Source organism: Oryctolagus cuniculus, chromosome 1 (assembly GCF_964237555.1).
Source record: "Oryctolagus cuniculus chromosome 1, mOryCun1.1, whole genome shotgun sequence".
NCBI classification, from domain to species: Eukaryota; Metazoa; Chordata; class Mammalia; order Lagomorpha; family Leporidae; genus Oryctolagus; species Oryctolagus cuniculus.
The window spans coordinates 91568219-91587235 of NC_091432.1; the positions used below are offsets into that span (position 1 = coordinate 91568219).

The following is a 19017-nucleotide window of genomic DNA, read 5'->3' on the forward strand; positions in this document are numbered from 1 at the left end:
CAAAATCCCTAGTCTTACCATCTGCTGGGATTGTATCCTCCCTACCTTTCAGATGGGGCTTTGTGTGTTTGTGTATGTGTCTGCAAAACCTGCTTTATCGCAGATTTGCAAGTCATTTTTTTTTTTTTTTTGACAGGCAGAGTGGACAGTCAGAGAGAGAGACAGAGAGAAAGGTCGTCCTTTGCCATTGGTTCACCCTCCAATGGCTGCCGCGGGTGGTGCGCCGGCAACACACCGCGCAGATCTGATGGCAGGAGCCAGGTATTTATCCTGGTCTCCCATGGGGTGCAGGGCCCAAGCACCTGGGCCATCCTCCACTGCACTCCCAGGCCACAGCAGAGAGCTGGCCTGGAAGAGGGGCAACCGGGACAGAATCCGGCGCCCCAACCGGGACTAGAACCTGGTGTGCCTGCGCCACAAGGTGGAGGATTAGCCTAGTGAGCTGCGGTCAAGTCATCTTTGTATCTCACTGCATCCTTTCAGCTTCTTGTAGAATGGCCACCTGGTATGGGAATGTGTCTGTTACACTGACTATAATCCACCATATTTGTGAAGCATTGTCCTTTTTCTTTTCCATGGGGAAATATTATGGCAGACATAAATGTCTGAATGGGGTATAAATGAATCACAACTTCTAGTTAAGTCACAAATGAAAAGAACTTACTTGAATTAAGGTGGAAGAGTTCCATAGAATATTTAGAGATCTTCTAAGCTTTTAATTATTGAACTGAGTATTAATATGTTTGGAATCATTATTTTTTTTTTTTTTAGTTTCATTATTTTCCTGGTCAGAATGGCCATTCTCCCATTATTACTAGACCCTTGTCAGCTTTCAAACACGAGTTCTGAGCTGCTGAAATGAGGACCCTAATTTATTCAATATGGGATCAGTTGTTCTGAATCACATTTATGTAGGTCTAGGCAACATCTTGCAAAAGTCAAAGCACTAAATTTTTTTTCTTTTTTTATTTATTTATTTTTAATTTTTTTAACTTTTATTTAATGAATATAAATTTCCAAAGTACAGCTTATGGATTACAATGGCTTCCCCCCCATAACGCCCCTTCCACCCACAACCCTCCCCTTTCCCACTTCCTCTCCCCTTCCATTCACATCAAGATTCATTTTCGATTCTCTTTATATACAGAAGATCAGTTTAGCATACATTAAGTAAAGATGTCAACAGTTTGCTCCCACACAGAAACATAAAGTGAAAAATACTGTTTGAGTACTAGTTATAACATTAAATCACAATGTACAGCACACTAAGGACAGAGATCCTACATGAGGAGTAAGTGCACAGTGACTCCTGTTGTTGACTTAACAAATTGACACTCTTGTTTATGGCCTCAGTAATCACCCTAGGCTCTTGTCATGAGCTGCCAAGGCTATGGAAGCCCCCTGAGTTCACCAACTCTGATCATATTTAGACAAGGCCATGGTCAAAGTGGAAGTTCTCTCCTCCCTTCAGAGAAAGGTACCTCCTTCTTTGATGACCCATTCTTTCCACTGGGATCTCACTCGCGGAGATCTTTCATTTAGGTTTTTTTTTTTTTTTTTTTTTTTTCCCCAGAGTGTCTTGGCTTTCCATGCCTGAAATACTCTCATGGGCTTTTCAGCTGGATCCACATGCCTTAAGGGCTGATTCTGAGGCCAGAGAAAGCACTAAACTTTTTTTACGTTAAAATATTTTCATTTTCCTTTTTTTAAATTTTGAAAAGGCTTCAATCACTACACACATAAATAACTCCTAAACACACACTTATATATTTCACAAAGTCACAGAAACCTTAAGTAAAACACACATATATAAGGTTTTTAAGTTATGGACTTACTACAAAACCATTATGATTTTGTTTCTGTGGACAAATTTACAGAGCAGTTTCTCTAATTTTGTGCAAAGGAATTTATAATAATAGGAAACACAGTAACCATTCTAGAAATGAAAAAAAAAAACTTTTCAATAAACTTATCAAAGAAAATATCCAACTCTTTGTTATCAGTTTTTCAGTTTGCTCTATAGCATATGGAATTTTAAAAATAAATTTATATAAAGAAAACAGATTTCATGAATTTCATATATAGTTTTCAGAAATAAGGATACTCACCACACTCCTTCCCTCTCACCATCCTCCCTTCCCTTTCCTTTCTTATTAATTATATAACATACTTTCTCTTTTTTTTTAAGATTTTTATTTAGGGGTTGGCGCTGTGGCTCAGGGGTTAAAGCCCCAGCCTGCTGGGCTGGCATCCCATATAGGTGCTGGTTCGAGTCCCAGCTGCTCTGCTTCCCATCCAGCTCTCTGCCATGGCCTGGGATAGCAGTAGAAGATGGTCCAAGTCCTAGGACCCCCTTCAGCCACGTGGGAGACCTGGAAGAAGCTCCAGGCTCCTGGCTTCGGATTGGCCCAGCTCTGGCCATTGCAGCCATTTTGGGAGTGAACCAGTGAACGTAAGACCGACCTCTCTTTCTACCTCTTCCGGAATGTAACACTGCCTTTCAAATAAATAAATAAATCTTTAAAAAAATTTTATGTATTTGAAAGAGTTAGAGAAGAGAGGAGAGTGGAGGAGGGATGGAGGGAGGGGGAGAGAGAGAGAGAGAGAGAGAGAGAGAATGAATCTTCCATCTACTGGTTCACTCCCCAAATGGTGGCAACTGCCATTGCTGAGCCAGGCCAAAGTCAGATTCTGGGAGTCTTCCACATGAGTGGCAGGGGTCCAAGAACTTGATCTATCCTCTGCTGCCATCCACAGGCCATAAGCTGGGAGCTGGATTGGAAGTAGAGTAGCCAGGCTGGAACTGGTGCCCATATGTCAGCATTGCTGACAGCAGCTTTATCTGTAACACTGCAACACTGGCCCCACATACTTTCGATTTACTTTATAATCCCAAATTTAATCCTCCACTATTGTTTTAATGCTAGAGAAAGCTCATGGGCTTAGAAAAGATACATTTTCCTTCTTCAGGGCTTACATGTATACTTTGTGTGTGTGTGTGTGTGTGTGTGTGTGGCTAAGTAATTGATGCACATGGCACATGGAATGAGCCCTGAGATGATGGAGAAAGATGGGTGCATCTCACTAAATTATAGTGGCAGGAACAGGAAAAGAAAATAAGTCTTAAGATTCAGTAATCACAAGAAAGCAATTACAGTGTGCAGAAGGTCCTCGATCAATTTATTCTTGATGGTTCAGAAGACTTCTCAGATTTTCAAAATATATAGTGATGAAAAACATGTTCTCCTAATGATAAAACTCTCTGGTCTTCTTAATTTTTCTACATAAATAGTACTCATAATGGTGTATTTATTGGTTGATAGCATAAGCTATTTATTCCTTCTTGTCAGGAAATTCTCTCCCTCTCCTTAAATAGTACTGACTCTAGCAGTAAACTATGATTCAATGTAATAAACACTTTTTGAGGAAGAAACCAAGATGTCTATGGATCTCGTATCATCAAATTGTTGCATTTATCAATAGGTCATTTAGGGAGTTGAAAACAAGAAAGCATATGAACACTTTTATAAATGATTAACATTTCCAAAGAGTGTAGCTTGCATTTTTATTTGAATGTAGTAAGAAATATATTGATATATAATATGTGGTTCCTAACATACCAACAGATATTTTATAGGCTTTTTTTTATTTAACAGAATTAGAGACAGTGAGAGAGAGAGAGAAACAAAGGGAAAGGTCTTCCATCCGTTGATTACACTCCCCAAGTGGCCGCTATGGCCAAAAATGAGCCGATCTGAAGCCAGGAGCTTCTTCCTGGTCTCCCATGCAGGTGCAGGCGCCCAAACACTTGGGCCATCCTCCACTGCCTTCCCGGGCCACAGCAGAGAGCTGGACTGGAAGAGGGGCAACCGAGACAGAATCTGGCGCCCATATAGGATGCCGGCGCTGCAGGCGGAGGACTAACCTAATTGAACCAGGGCACCGGCCCCACCAATAGATATTTAAACCTACAACACTATCATTGCTTATGAGAAAATGGGATCCAGAGAAGCTATATGAATGCTGAAATGCTTAACCAGCCAGGTCTGCAGTTGGAACCTGTATCATTTATCTATGAAGTCATGTTGATATTTAGTACGTCATGAGAGGATTAGCACCATGACATCTTATACACGGCACAGCATCTCCAGGCAAAATGTGCACTAGTTAGCTGATTCCATGTTTCATTTTTATCATGATTATTTGCTATTGTGAGAATTGTAGTTAGACTTTCATTTCCTTGCCAAGTGACTCACATAGTACAATGATTGTGTATTTATATTCAGGTTCTGTAAGACAATAATAAATAGCTACAACTATGAAAATATAGTTGCATATCAAGTAATATAAAATAAAAAATAATGTGGGAACTCTGGTCTCACATGTACTTCTTGTGAATAAAAAAAAGTTCCCAAGATATTACATTAAGTAATGTAATGCACTTCAATGTGCAAACCACGTAACATGCAAATTATACTGCACTTCACATGGCTCTGACTCGGATGCTTATCCTGGGTATACAGTCATTACACTTGTGTATTCATATACATGTGTATTCAATTTACCAACATGAAACCACTGGTAATAATGAATATGTGTAATAGTAATTTCAGGTGCTATCTAATAAATAAAATAAGACGCCTGTTGGTTGTTGGTATTATACTTCAGGCAAATTTATAAAGCCATTGCTAATGTATCTTAATGGAAAAGTAATAAAGCATAATGTCACTAGGTAAAATTTGAAATTTGTTTCTCACTACTGCATATATGTGTAATCAAATCCAGAATATGGGGGTGTGCATAGTGATGCAGCACGTTAAAATGCCACTTAGACTGTCCGCATCCCATATGGAAGTGCTGGTTTGAATCCTGACCCCCTCTGACTAGCTTCCTGCTAATGTGTCCTGGGAAGCAGTAGATGATGGCTCAAGTCCTTGGGCTCCAGCTTCCCAGGAATCAGAGCCAGATGGAGTTCTGGGCTCCTTGATTCAGTTTAGTCCAACCTTGGCTGTTTCCCTTTCTCTCTCCATCTCGCTCCATCTCTCCCTCCTTCTCTCTCTCTCCCTCCCTCCTTCCTTTCCCCTCTCTATCTATCTGCCTTTCAAATAGATGAAAATAATAAATATTTTAAAATTCAATTTCTGATTAAATACTCAGATGGAATCTTACCTACATGTCTCTATTTCCTTTCTCTTTTCTAATTGGGAGTCAGCAAATTCCACCACCAATCTTTTAATCTCAACCCCACTGTCAAAATCCAGTTAAATTCCATTTTTATCAGTTTTCTGACAGTAGTCTCTCTTTCCTCTCATTTCCCACGATACTTTATATGAATCTTTTCTCTTTAAGATTTTATTTATATAATTAAGAGGGAGAGTTACAGACATAGAGAAGGGGAGACAGAGAGAACAGTCTTCTATCTGCTGGTTCCCACACAGTTTTTTGAAGGGGGTGAGACCTAGACTTTGAGAGGTATTGCAAATCCTCATCAGAGCTCATGGTAGAAGCTGCCACCAGAGTACCTGAACCTCCTGAGCTAATTTAAAAATCTTTTTTATTTTATTTTTTTGCCAGGCAGAGTTAGACAGTGAGAGAGAGAGAGAGAGAGAGAGAAAGGTCTTCCTTCCGTTTGTTCACTCCCCTAATGGCTGCTACGGCTGGCACTACGCCAATCCGAAGCCAGGCGCCGGGTACTTCCTCCCAGTCTCCCATGCAGGTGCAGGGACCCAAGCACTTGGGCCATCCTCCACTGCACTCCAGGGCCATAGCAGAGAGCTGACTGGGAGAGGAGCAACTGGGACTAGTACCTGGCACCGCAACTGGGTCTAGAACCCGGGGTGCTGGCGCCATAGGCGGAGGACTAGCCAAGTGAGCCATGGGTGCTGGCCAAAATCTCTCTCTCTCTTTTTCTTTTTAAATTACATGTTAATTTATTTGAGAGGTAGAGTTACAGACTGAGAGGGCAAGACAGAGAGGTCTTCCATCTGCTAGTTCACTTCCTAAATGGCTGAAATGGTCAGAGTTAGGCTGATCCAAAGCCACGAGCCAGGAATCAGGAGCTTCTTTGAGTACCCCATGCGTGCACAGGGGCCCAAGCATGTGGGCCATATTCCACTACTTTTCCAGGTCATTAGCAGAGAACTGGATTGGAAGAGGGGTAGCTGGGACATGGATAACCACCCATATGGGATGCCGGAGCCTTAGACGGAGACTTAGCCTACTATGCCACAGCACTGGCCCCCTGAACGTTTCTAATTTCATTTGTCCTGTTTTATTGAGATATTTACATAGTTTATATCTTTTGTAGAATTTTCATTTGCTGGTAAGAAGTATGGTACTTAAAAATAGAACAAAACTAACATATTATTTTATTTTGGCCCTATCCTACCATTATACCATTTTGTCATTTTCCTAGTCTAGTATTTTGAATATAATAGAATCCAGATAGGTCATGAGGTAGAATCTGACATTATTTTTCACTAATTATGCTGGGCACAGTGATGTATCATCTAGAACTTTTGGTTGCAACTCAAAAACCCGGCTTGAAATAATTTGAAATAGACAATTGATTTTATTTTACTAAAAGCAAGAAGTTAAATCCCAGATAGAACTGACATGCCATCAACATTTAATTCAATCTAAGTTGACTTAATTTTTCTCAGTGGCAGATTACTTACTATCACGTAGTAGAAGCTCCTGTGACTCTCAGATTTATGGCTTATTTTTACCACCAAGGAAAAACTGAGACTTAGACTCATGGCCCTAGTTGAAAATTCCCAACCTTAACAGCACATGCGTGAATCAATCAGTGTGAACACAGCAAGTGAGTAATCCTCCTCGGCATGCTTGGGTCAGGTGCCCACAACAAGTTAATAACTTCAGTTAAAAAGGAAGAATCTATGGGGTGATGGGAGCGCCTACTCAATTCACATAGTCAGAGAATACAGAAGTATTTCCAGTAAAAGTACTTAGAGGATAACTGCTATTTTGGGGGAGACAAGATACAGATGTTAAAAATGGCAAAGAAATTGCAGATAAAAATATAAATGCCTGTTATTTGGACATAAAAAAAAATAAGCCACATATTTCCAACTTAATTTACTCAGCCAAATTCTCAAGGACATGAGCTGTTGTCCATGGAGGTAAGTATTGTGATGAGTATGAGACAGAAGTGTCAATTGAATTATGTAACAACTGCCATCACATGAATACCAGCCTATTAGAATTGAGACGCCAGGGCGGGTGCTGTGGTGCAGTAGGTTAAGTCGGTGCTTCCGACATCCCCATCCCTCATTGGGGTGCTGCTATGAGTTCAGGCTTCCCTGCTTCCGATCCAGCTTCCTGTTAATACATCTTGGGAGGCAGCAAATAATGGATCAAGGTATTGGTCTTGGCACTGACTTGAGAGACCTGGATGGAGTCGCTGGCTCCTTGGCTTCAGCTGGACTAGTCCTGGCGGTTGCAGGCCTTCGGGCTGTGATTCAGAACATCTTTGCCAACTATATTCTCTTCCCCCCCACTTTGCCTTTCAATAGAGTAGATCCCCTAGAGAATCAGGAAATGAACCCAGTTCTGGTGAGATCACCAATACATGCAAGTTAGATATAACTGGCCCTCTTGTTAGGACAAGTCACTGATTAATAGTTTGTTCATAGCCCTCTGTATGCAATTTATTCAGCATGTTAGTCTACTGTCCTCCAATCCGGGCAATGACAAGTAACATGACAAAAATCAGAGTCAAGGAAAATGTAACTTTGAATGTCCCTAATGCATATAAAACCACTATTAAAATACAGAGTTCTTAGCCACACGTTCAAAAACTCTTTGCCATTAGGCTTAGCACTGAATTTGTACTCTAAAATTTTCATAAATTGTCCAGACATTTCAGAAGTCATTGGCTCTGTGTTTTGTAATGTGCTTGGAGAAACAGTATTTTAAATTGCATTCCTCTTAGGGAAAAGTACCCTAGTTTTTCATAAGTAATTGGAATAAATAAGAAAATCAACAAGCATAACTGCTTGGAAGGAGAGTAACGTGCTCTCAGCTTGAAGGCTTCTGTTTCTTAGGAATTAGAGTAATTTGGTGTCATCTCCTAATGTCATGTAATTCTAAAGTAGGGCAGCCAAGTAAGCTAGAGGAGACAGGTATGGGGAAAGAGATGATGACACACTGTGGTGTCTACTGAGTAATATTCAGCTCAACACTTGGGCAAGCAAAAGATCAACGAGTGACCTTGCCTGGAGACAAGCCAAATACTTTGAATTTCAACTATGTCTTATGGGGCTGTTTTGCTTCCCTTTCAGCATCAAACCTTGTTCAACAAAATAAATTACAAGCTAAGTTGCCCATGACTTGAGATATTAAAAATCGCAACTGAGATACACCACACAGCCATGGCAGATAATCAATGATTAATGTAGCACATGTGGTATGCCTAGACTGTTCTACTTCCAGTGAAGCTCCTTCACAAAGCAGTGTTAAGAAAATAGCTCTGGACCTCAGGTCATGAAGTCCTACTGGTGATCTCCAGTTCCGCCAACAGCTCTTTACAGGACCTTAGGCCAATTGCTTGATCTCTTTGACTCCAGATATCCCATCTTTAAAAGAAGGGGGTTACGTTCTATAAACAAAGGTCACCTTTAGTTCTAACATAATTATCTCGTGAAATGTAAAGCAAAACAGTTGCTGAATGTGATCAATTGTCAATCAGCAAGCTATATCTAAAGAGCTTTCTCAGCTGTCCTCATAGCATCACTCTCAGAGTATAAATAAAAAGAAGCAATTACACTTTCTTATAGTGCAACTCAAATTAGATGATATAATTTGAATTCTCATGTTGAAAGCTTTCCATTTTATGTATGATACACAGCTCAGATTTTAGCAGCAATGTCTTTGGACATAATGAAAATCATTTAAAGAACAGCAGAAGGCTTGGCCTTGGCAAAATTACTTCCCTAATACCACCCAGAATGCCCATCTTACAGTTATTCTTAAGGATTAAAGCAATAGAAGAATGTTGCCTTTGCAATGCAAAAAGTGCTATTTGAAGGAGAAAAGAAAGGCTATAGTATCTCGGCTCCCATTACCTGTGAGTATCAGTAATACTCTGATATTATTCAGAAGCAGATCTAGGTTTCAAAGGGCCTGAAATATTATCCAACTATGGGACCTCCTTTTAAAAAATCGTACAAAAGTTTTTAAGAAAACCTGTAGATAGGAAGAAAAACCAAAATTAGTTCCTAGAGACTTGGAGTGCCAGGTCCCTTTCTTCTGAGATTTCTTTGAATAATTTATGAGAATTATATAGAAGTATTTTCCAAATTCAGTCTAACTTCATCTGTTTTCTGTAGCACACTGACACTTAGTAACTGCTGGTACACACAAGGACCCATGCAAATAAGGGGCTTAGGTTAAATTAGCATTGTGTTAAATTAGGTGTTTATTGAATCATCATGTTAACAGGCAGAAAAGAACAAGAAACCACTATAGAATCAATTTGAAAACTGAGTGGGGAAATCAGAAGCCTGCTTTGAGCACTGCTTCATGTGAGCAGTCAGAGGAAGCCACTGAACAGGATGCCTAGGGGTTTCCACACGGAGATTGCAACAAAGAGGGCAATAAAGAAACTTCGGGTTGTTGGATCTGCCTGGCTGAGTTTATAGGCACCACCAGCAAAATCCTGCTGGTCAACGAGCTAGGGGAGACTTAGTGGGAAGAAAGAGGGTATGAGGAGGAAATAAAAGAAAAGTAGCTGGAAAAGTGTGGCAGGGAGGGGCAGCGGAGATGGTTAAAAAAGAAATAGAAAACACACCGAGAAATCGAGAGCAGTGCTTCAACATCCATTTTGAGTGATGATAATATTACTAGTCTCTCAATCCAATTGCCACTTGTCGGGATCTTGCTATAAAGCAAATAGTAGAAGAGGAGACATCAAAGGAATTATTACTCTGTTAGAGCAGGACATTATTTTAATAGTAATTCCCATCTATTTTTTCAGTTTGCAGACATAAAAAATGAAACCCTGACGTCACTGACCTGTCTAGTGATGGTACAGTCCAGTCATGCATTAGCAGAGCAAGGTCTAGAAGCCTAATCTCTGTAATGAAAACATCAGTGACACTTTCTCTGCGGTGATTACTTTGCAAAATACTAGCATGGGAGATGATTACTTTGCAAAAAAATTAGCACAGAGAACAAAGAGAATCTTCGTGTCCTGAGTGAGCCAAAGCAATTTTTTCCCAAAGCTGTTACCATTCTTTCCTTAATGCTTATATCAAATGCAACACAATAAATAAACACATAAAAGGGTTCCTTGAAAGGGCACTGCTTTCTCCCTTTGCATGTCCAGGGTGTGTGTGTGTGTGTGTGTGTGTGTATCTTAAAGCATTTATCTTTGTCTGGGTTTCTTCCAGTGTACTCTCAACCTGCATACATATACACAAAGGAATTACACCATGTGACTTACACATAAAGACCTCTATCTGCACGTATGCCCATAAACATAGACACCCAAAACACACACTGTCACACCAGGGAAGCATCTGTGCTAAATTATGGCTATTGTCTCTTTAGTGCTTTACACATAAAGGGCTCCTAAATATTTTGGAGATAGAAAACTTGTTCCAAGGTTATTCCAATCCAGTAGGCCTCAGCTAGTACACTGTTTTTGATAGATAAAAATCCTATCCAATTTCAAGGCTTCAACCATCACCTCTACATGATGATGATGATAAGTGCTTATCACCTTCCAACATGGGAAGCAAGATACTCAGCAGACTCATAGAATGACGGATGTCCTAAACAGCACTCTGGACTCAGAATCAGCCCTAAAGGCATTCGGATCTGGCTGAAAAGCCCATGAGAGTATTTCAGGGATGGAAAGCCAAGACACTCTGGCAAAACAAACAAACAAACAAACAAACAAAAAAAAAAACTAAATGAAAGATCTCTGTGAGTGAGATCCCAGTGGAAAGAACAGGTCTTCAAAGAAGGAGGTACCTTTCTCTGAAGGGAGGACAGAACCTCTACTTTGACTATGACCTTGTCTAAACAAGATAAGAGTTGGAGAATTCAAGGGGCTTCCATAGCCTTGGAAACTCATGACTGGTGCATAGGGAGATTACTGATGCCATAAACAGGAGTGTCAATTTGTAAAGTCAACAACAGGAGTCACTGTGCACTTACTCCTCATGTAGGATCTCTGTCCTTAATGTGCTGTACATTGAGACTTAATGCTATAACGAGTACTCAAACAGTATATTTCGCTTTGTGTTTCTATAGGGGTGCAAACCGTTGAAATCTTTACTTAATGTATACTAAACTGATCTTCCGTTAAAAAAAAAAAAGAAATTATCAATAGGTCTGATCTGATTTCATCATCATTTAAAAATCATCTATTATTTTTCACTTTATGTTTCTGTGTGGGAGCAAACTGTTGAAATCTTTACTTAATGTATGCTAAACTGATCTTCTGTATATAAAGAGAATCGAAAATGAATCCTCATGTGAATGGAAGGGGAGAGGGAGTGGGAAAGGGGAGGGTTGCGGGTGGGAGGGACGTTATGGGGGGGAAGCCATTGTAATCCATAAGCCGTACTTTGGAAATTTATATTCATTAAATAAAAGTTAAAAAAAAGTGCTTATCACCTACCCAGAAGTCATCCATAGCTTCATTCTTTTATTTGCACTATGTGGTCACATACTTACTTCTGAATATCATATTGGTATTTTTAAAAAAGATTGATTTTATTTATTTGAAGAACAGAGTTGCAGAGCAAGGTAGAGCCAGAGAGAGAGAGGCAGAGACAGAGACAGAGACAGAGACAGAGAGGTCTCCCATCCTTTGGTTCACTCCCCAAATGACCGCAATGGCCAGAGCTGAGCTGATCCAAAGCCAGGAGCCAGAAGCTTTTTCCAGGCGGGTACAGGGGCCCAAGCACTTGGGCCATCTTCTGCTTTCCCAGGCCATAGCAGAGAGCTGGATGGGAGTGGAGTAGCCAGGACTCGAACCAGCGCCCATATGGGATGCTGGTGCTGCAAGCCATGGCTTTAACCCGCTGCGCCACAGCGCAGACTCACACATCAGTATTTCAAGTTTAGTACTCCTACACTGAAAATAACCATCTTTGCTATTGTAGCTAGGAAAGATCGCTTATTTCATTCACATTCATTGATATCACCCAATCTTGCCAAGCTGAAATCCTTAGTGTTATTGTTAGTAGTGCCCACATCTTTATTCCTGTGTTCCAATGTGTGCTGAGTTTTGTCTGTCCAATTATTTCTTGTTTTTTTTTTTTTTCCCATATTTCCTCAGTTTTTATTGCCATTATTCAAGTTCAGTCTTTTTTTTGTAAACTTGAAATAAGGTGACTTACCTGTCTCTGTTCTAATTCCAGGATTTACATCTCAGCATAATGTCATTCTCCTAATCAGATCCCCAGTGGCTCCAGATTAGTTACAAATTAAAGTGTGAATTTCTTACTCTGATAATCAAGTCCTCCATTTTTTAGAGGACTCCAGTTCTAATTCCAAATGCTTCTATTATCACTTTCCCTCACACACTAGCATGCTAGCAAAACTACATTCCTATTTCTGATGGTTTCCCATCTTTTTAAACCTGACTCCAGTTACTTTCCTGTATTTTCTCCACTTCCAAATCCCATCTACACTTCTAATCCTTTCAATGTGCTTAATACTTTAGAGATATCTCATCCATGGCACTCATCACTTCCTATATTGCATTACAGTATTTTGATAAATAGTTTTCCTCCCTTACTTAAGTATATGTTCTTTCCCTCCTTAGGAATATATTTTCTGAAAATATATTTGTTTGAATATATTTGAAAGCACATTTTATAGTTCTTTATAATTCCTAAAATGCTTAGTTAAAATGCATTGTGTACAGATATTCAATAAATATATGTTGACTTAATTAGACTATATTTGATGATGATAAAGTTTTTTAACCTTTTATTATTTTAAAAACTAAACACAATTATGTGCCTTGGGAACTGTTTATAGTTATTTATTTCCTCTGGAGAATAATCAGTAATTGAATGAAGGGTGTTGGTTAACACTTTCAATAATTATTACTTTAAATAATATTCAATACACATGCAACCCATTCTTAGACTAGGGTTGGATCCTAATTACTGAGCCTAGTTGTACTTCTTGTTTTAATACATCAAAAAATTTAGCAGTCATCAAACAGATATTAGCAACCAAAACTGACTGTCAATGTAACATCTTCAGGACTGGAAATTGTGATATTCATTTTATGCTTAAAGACTATTTGTTATTTCCCAGGTGTGATGGGAGAATATGAGCCGAAAATTGAGGTCCATTTCCCTTTCACAGTTACAGCTGCTAAGGGAACAACTGTTAAGATGGAGTGCTTTGCACTTGGCAAGTAAGTACATATTCTTCTAAAATTAGACACAATTGTTTATTAAGATGTGACAGGCCTTATTTTGTATCCTATCATCCAACTTTCATTTTCCTGGGAGCCCCGTGGTGGCAATATAGTTTTAAAGGAAGGGCAAATGGGAATTAAGGAAGTAACCAATTACAGTCATCTTTCTATTCGTGTTTTATAGACAGCAATGTATGTATTTTTACTATTTTAATGAGAACAAAACTTTTCTAAGACTTGTCTGAAGACTACAGTACCACCCTTTTATTTCATTCAGCAATAATATAAATAAAAGGATGAGGTCCTATCTGCTCCTCATGTACAGGATGCAAATTTTGAGTCATACTAAGACAACACATAAAAATTGTAAGGACAATAGTTATAGTGAATCAGTTGATAACTTCAGTGTCTTCTGAAAGAGTAACAGCAGCATTAGCCATCAGCATGTGCAACATGTAATCATTTCCCAATTCAGAGATGATTTATATCACATCCTGATGTCTGTGTTTAATAATTCTACTTCCGGTGGTTTAAATCTCTTGATATATAGTTGCTTGTCAATGATGTGTACAGTGTGGGTATTGGGATCAGAAGCAGGAGTGGGATTTTGATTATATTTGATTAGAGTATCATGATTTATTTTAAACAGTGTTGTTTTACTTTCTAGGATGATAAAGACCTCAGGGTCTTTTCTAGACTCTATAATTATAATTTGCATAAATGCATCTCTATCTGAGTTACTAATAATTTAATTCCATTGCAGTGATCTAACTCCCACAGCATAACTACAAAGTACTTAGAGAGAAAATGTGCTACAAAAATGAGCTTACAATAGTAGATTTAGGCTATGGGTGAGTAAAATATTAGTAAACATGAAAAGCCCAGCTAGTAATAGAAGTTTAAGAATGAACATAGTAAATACCATGCACTTTAATTTCAAGACTGAATGAAACAACATTTATATGCAATTCTACTCAAAAATAAGTAGAAATAAGGTTATATGGGCGTAAAGTCAAATAAATATTATGTGGCCTATCTTGATATCCGTAAGTAGAAACACATTTCAGAAATTTAAAATGCATCTAAGAGGAATTTGGGGGTTATCTGAGGATACCTTCCCAACTCATCATAAGATGCAATAATATTCTCAAAGGCGTGTTTTTCTCCATTTACCCATGTCATGCTTGAAAATGGCTCATGGAAGAAGTTCAATTCTGATAAATGCAAAAATAATATATTCTGACTTCTTGCCATAGGTTTTAGTATGTCCTGCAGTTAAATAATTCCTAAATGCCAGAATTTGTACTAAAGCCATAATTAAAGAAAGGTCTTATTGTAAAACAAATTAGAAAACTAGATTTGTAGAGAAAACAAACAATATAGAATATTCCCCCAGGCAGACTTATTTAATAAGTTAGATGTGGTTGCTTTTGGAAGCCCTGAAACATGCTTAGTAAATTGATGTTTAAAGGCCCTTCCAGTCCAGGAAGGATGCAACAGCCAAATCATTTATGTTCTTTCAAGACTTTATTTTCTTCCTCTTTGCTACTCCTTTCCTACCCTCCTCCAAAATAAATATATGGAAAGTATGATAAGACCCCTCGGGCAAGGGGTCTCTTGTTCATTGGCTATCCTTGCTATGAAATGTCAGTTATGGAAAGAAGAAATATGCCATGAAGAGATCAATCTCTACCTAAAGGCCACCTGCCACCCTGGTAAAAGGAAAGAAAATCAAAGAAAACATGTGAATTTGTGTTTCTCATGTGGAAAACATCACCTCTGATTTCCAGCATGATCACAGCAAATTTTTAAAATATTTTATTTATTGATTTGAGAGGTAGAGCCACAGACAGTGGGAGGGAGAGACACAGAAAGGTCTTCTGTCCATTGGTTCACTCCCCAAATGGCTTCAATAGCCGGAGCTGCGCCGATCCAAAGCCAGAAGCCAGGTGCTTCCTCCCGGTCTCCCATGCTGATGCAGGGTCCCAAGCATTTGGGACATCTTCTACTGCCTTCCCGGGCCATAGCAGAGAGCTAGACTGGAAGAGGAGCAGCCGGGACTAGAACTGATACCTACATGGGATGTTGGTGCCACAGATGGAGGATTAACCTACTGTGCTATGGCACCAGCTCCATGATCACAGCAATTTCAAATGAATACTTGAGCATCTGGTTGGTGCCTCCAGCTGATTCCCTGGTACTCTGGTTGGCCTTTGTTCCAGTAACTTCAGTGTCTGTCACTAGACATTGGTCAGGATCTTAACTGCACACTTATTCTACCCTTCAGTTTATCCTCATAGAGTGCTTTTCCCACATGTTCCTCACACAGTGTTAGAACCTAATTTTGGAAAGGACAATGCCATGCCCATGTTTCTTGGCCTGCAGGCTTACTGGGCACATACTTCCCCCACTCTCTCATTGGTGGCTCCCACTTGTCCTCTGGCCTCAGCTTTAATAGCATCCCCCAGAGAGGACATCTATGATCACTTTATCCAACTGATACCTCTTAAAAACTATTTAAATCCTTGCATTTGTTCTTCCTAATCCTTAACACCATTTTAAATTATTCTCATGTATATCCCTCTTGTCTGTATCAGTCAGAGATCCAGCTGGAAGGGCTCAGTTCAGATCACTCAAGAAGAGTTCAGTAAAGGAAAATGCTGAAGATCCGCAGCAGAGTTAAAAAGACCAACATGAGGCATTTGTACTTTAGTGCCTGCAAGAAGTTTTCCTATCATCTTTAAGCCTGGAGAAGGAAGGGACTGGACATAGTACTGTTGGAAGTAGAGAGAGCTGGGGTGTGGAGAGGACCGTTGAAGCGAGCTGTGTTCACTGCATGAAAAGATGCAGCTGTTCTAAGGAGAGAGCTGAAGAAACAGGAGGAGAGTCATATCCTGTTTGGTTCTCATGTCCTCAGCTCTGCACTGGTGGCTTTCATGGCAGAAGCCAACAGGGGTCAGTTTGTAAGCCAGAGTATGCTGTGGCTTGTATATAAAGAAAGGCAGCCAGTCTGGGGTTAGGAGGAGGGTGCCAGGTGATGGAAACAGGTGGAACAATCAGCACAGTCCCTGCATTAGGCGTTAAGCCCCAGGAGAGCAGGGATCATAACTGTGTTCTTCACCTCTCACATCGTCTGCACTCAGAAAATGTTTGTTGAAGGCATAAGTGAATTCAGAAATGTGTCTAGCTAATTCAACTTTGTATTATTAGCAGAAATTAAATAATTAAATCTTTTATGCTTTATCCAGTTCTCCTCCAAAATAAAAATCCATCTGTATCCCTTTCCACATCTCTTGCCCATATCCTCATATCCTGCCATTTATACACAACTTTGTACTTGGATTCATGGACCATCTTCTCCTGCCTACTTGTGCCTCCCTCCATCAGCTATCTTTTTATATACCTGGAATTTCTACCTCTCCTTTTGTTGTGGTAAGAACACTTATCATGAAACCTATTCTGTTAATAAAATTCTGGTATATAATATAGTTCACTACATGCACTACACTGTGAAACAGATCTCTATTAATCATGCATCTTGAATAACTTACTGTATGTTGTTCTCAAATTTTATTGTCATGTTGAAATCATTCTTACTGTTTCATACAACGATCCCAGAAACCTCTCTTAATCTGTCCCATAGAAGGAGTTCATGTGTTTACTTGAGGGTAAAAAGGGAGAGATTTATCATACTTAAAAACTAGAATGAAGGACAGAGTTTAAAAAAATATGGATTATAGAATAAAATTTGATATGATAATGGCTTGAGAGACAACTAAGGAGAAAATAATGGCTCACAAAATCTAGCTGGTTCCATTTCTGCTTCCTTCATGCCTTACCAGGGCAATCCAGGTTTCCTACAGAAAATCACCATTTTTATCATGTTATTCATTGAACCAAACACCTTCCAGACATACCCCCTCTCTCAAAGAAAAAGGATTCGTTCGTTAGTGCAGAGGTGCCAAAAGCAAGGGGCAGGCTTAGCATTGTTCAGCTCATGAGAGTTACCTTGAAAGACCCGAGAGCCAAGCATAGGTCTGAAGGTTTTAAGAGCCGATTGTATAATGGGCACTGCCCTGGCCCCAAGATTCCATAGTCCCTGTAGTCACACAGACACCTCCATACTATCTTCACACATTTATCAAGCTCTAGGATCACAACTCTTTCATCCCAGTCTTAGTTACTGGTTACTGCACAAACATCAACTACTCATCCTCATCAAGTTGGCCCCATAGTCAACCTTTATCCAGAGCGAGGCCCTGCCCATCTTCTTGGATCAAACCCGAAACTGAGGCCCAACAGCAGAAACAGCAGGTTTTCTTCCCTTTTGGACTTTCTCCGACCCATTATGAGACCTTACTTAACTAGCTAATTTATTTGATTGTTAAGAATCATACTTTGAAAACATATCAGAAAACTCTTCAGTTGGCCACAGACTAAATTTTTATTCTTCTGGAAAAGTGCACTTATCTCTTCATAATTTGTCTCTAAGGATATTCAGTTCCTTAAACTTAGAGGATGCAAATACAAGGCTCTGGCACACAGATAATTTTTTAAAAGATTTTATTTATTTATTGATCGAGAGGTAGAGTTATAGACAGTGAGAGGGAGAAATAGAGAAAAAGGTCTTCCTTCCATTGGTTCAGTCCTCAGTTGGCTGCAACAGTCAGAGCTGAGCCAATCCGCAGCCAGGAGCCAGGAGCTTCTTCTGGATCTCCCACATGGGTGCAGGGCCCAAGGACTTGGGCCATCTTTTACTTCTTCCCCAGGCCACAGCAGAGAGCTGGATTGGAAGAGGAGCAGCTGGGACTCGAACCAGCGCCCATATGGGATGCTGGCGCCACAGGTGGAGGATTAATCTACTGCACCACGGTGCTGGCCCCAACACAAAATTTTAAAATATATAATCTTTTTGTTTTCCAGTATTCTTGAAGGGAAATAGAAAATAAAGGATATTAGGTTATCACATTTTACTATCTCCTGATATTACACAAGTTCACTAACCTGCTTAATTTAAAGCTAAGTAAAAAGTCAATTGTAAAGCTATAAGCTGCAAGTTTTCTTAGATACTTATGCTTCAATTTGAATTTAGCAAATATCAGGTGGTTTCTCTATAGGCTACTGAGGCTGAACACAGGGGAGTATATTAGTTCACGCCTAGAAATTGCTCTTAAAATAGAATTACATGATATTGACTATAGAACTTATAAAGTGGCTGTGACATGCTACATTTGGTACTACTCAATTCTGCAAAGGTATTTCCCCAGAAAAATGGGAAATGCTTAAAGAGAATCCATAGGGAAACAAAAGTGTGTAAAGGCTTGGGAAATACAGCAAAGTATAAAAAATGGAAAGGAATTAATTACTTTGGAAAGAATTGGCTGTTTCAGACATCTGGAAGGTTATTGTCAAGAGACTGCTTGCAAGCTGTTCTCGGGTTTCAACAAGGTGGGGGAAAAGAGGACTTCCCACAATGTGGGATTAAACTAGCAAAACTAGATTGGGTGCAATGCAGAAGTTCTTGACAAAATGAGTTGTTTCAGGGAAAACGAGTTGTCTGGGTAGGCAATGGGCGCTTTCTCCCTGCATTGCTCTAAGAGTCTAGT

At 39.5% G+C, this 19017-nt stretch overlaps 1 protein-coding gene across 1 annotated transcript in view; it reads left to right on the plus strand.

The window, feature by feature from the left end:
* Window positions 1–19017, plus strand: part of CNTN5 (contactin 5) — a 1373625-nt gene that overhangs the window by 1020241 nt on the left and 334367 nt on the right. The window contains exon 10 of the mRNA XM_051820359.2: window positions 13306–13408. Coding sequence (XP_051676319.1) covers window positions 13306–13408 — 103 coding nt within the window. The remainder of the gene's footprint in view (window positions 1–13305; window positions 13409–19017) is intronic.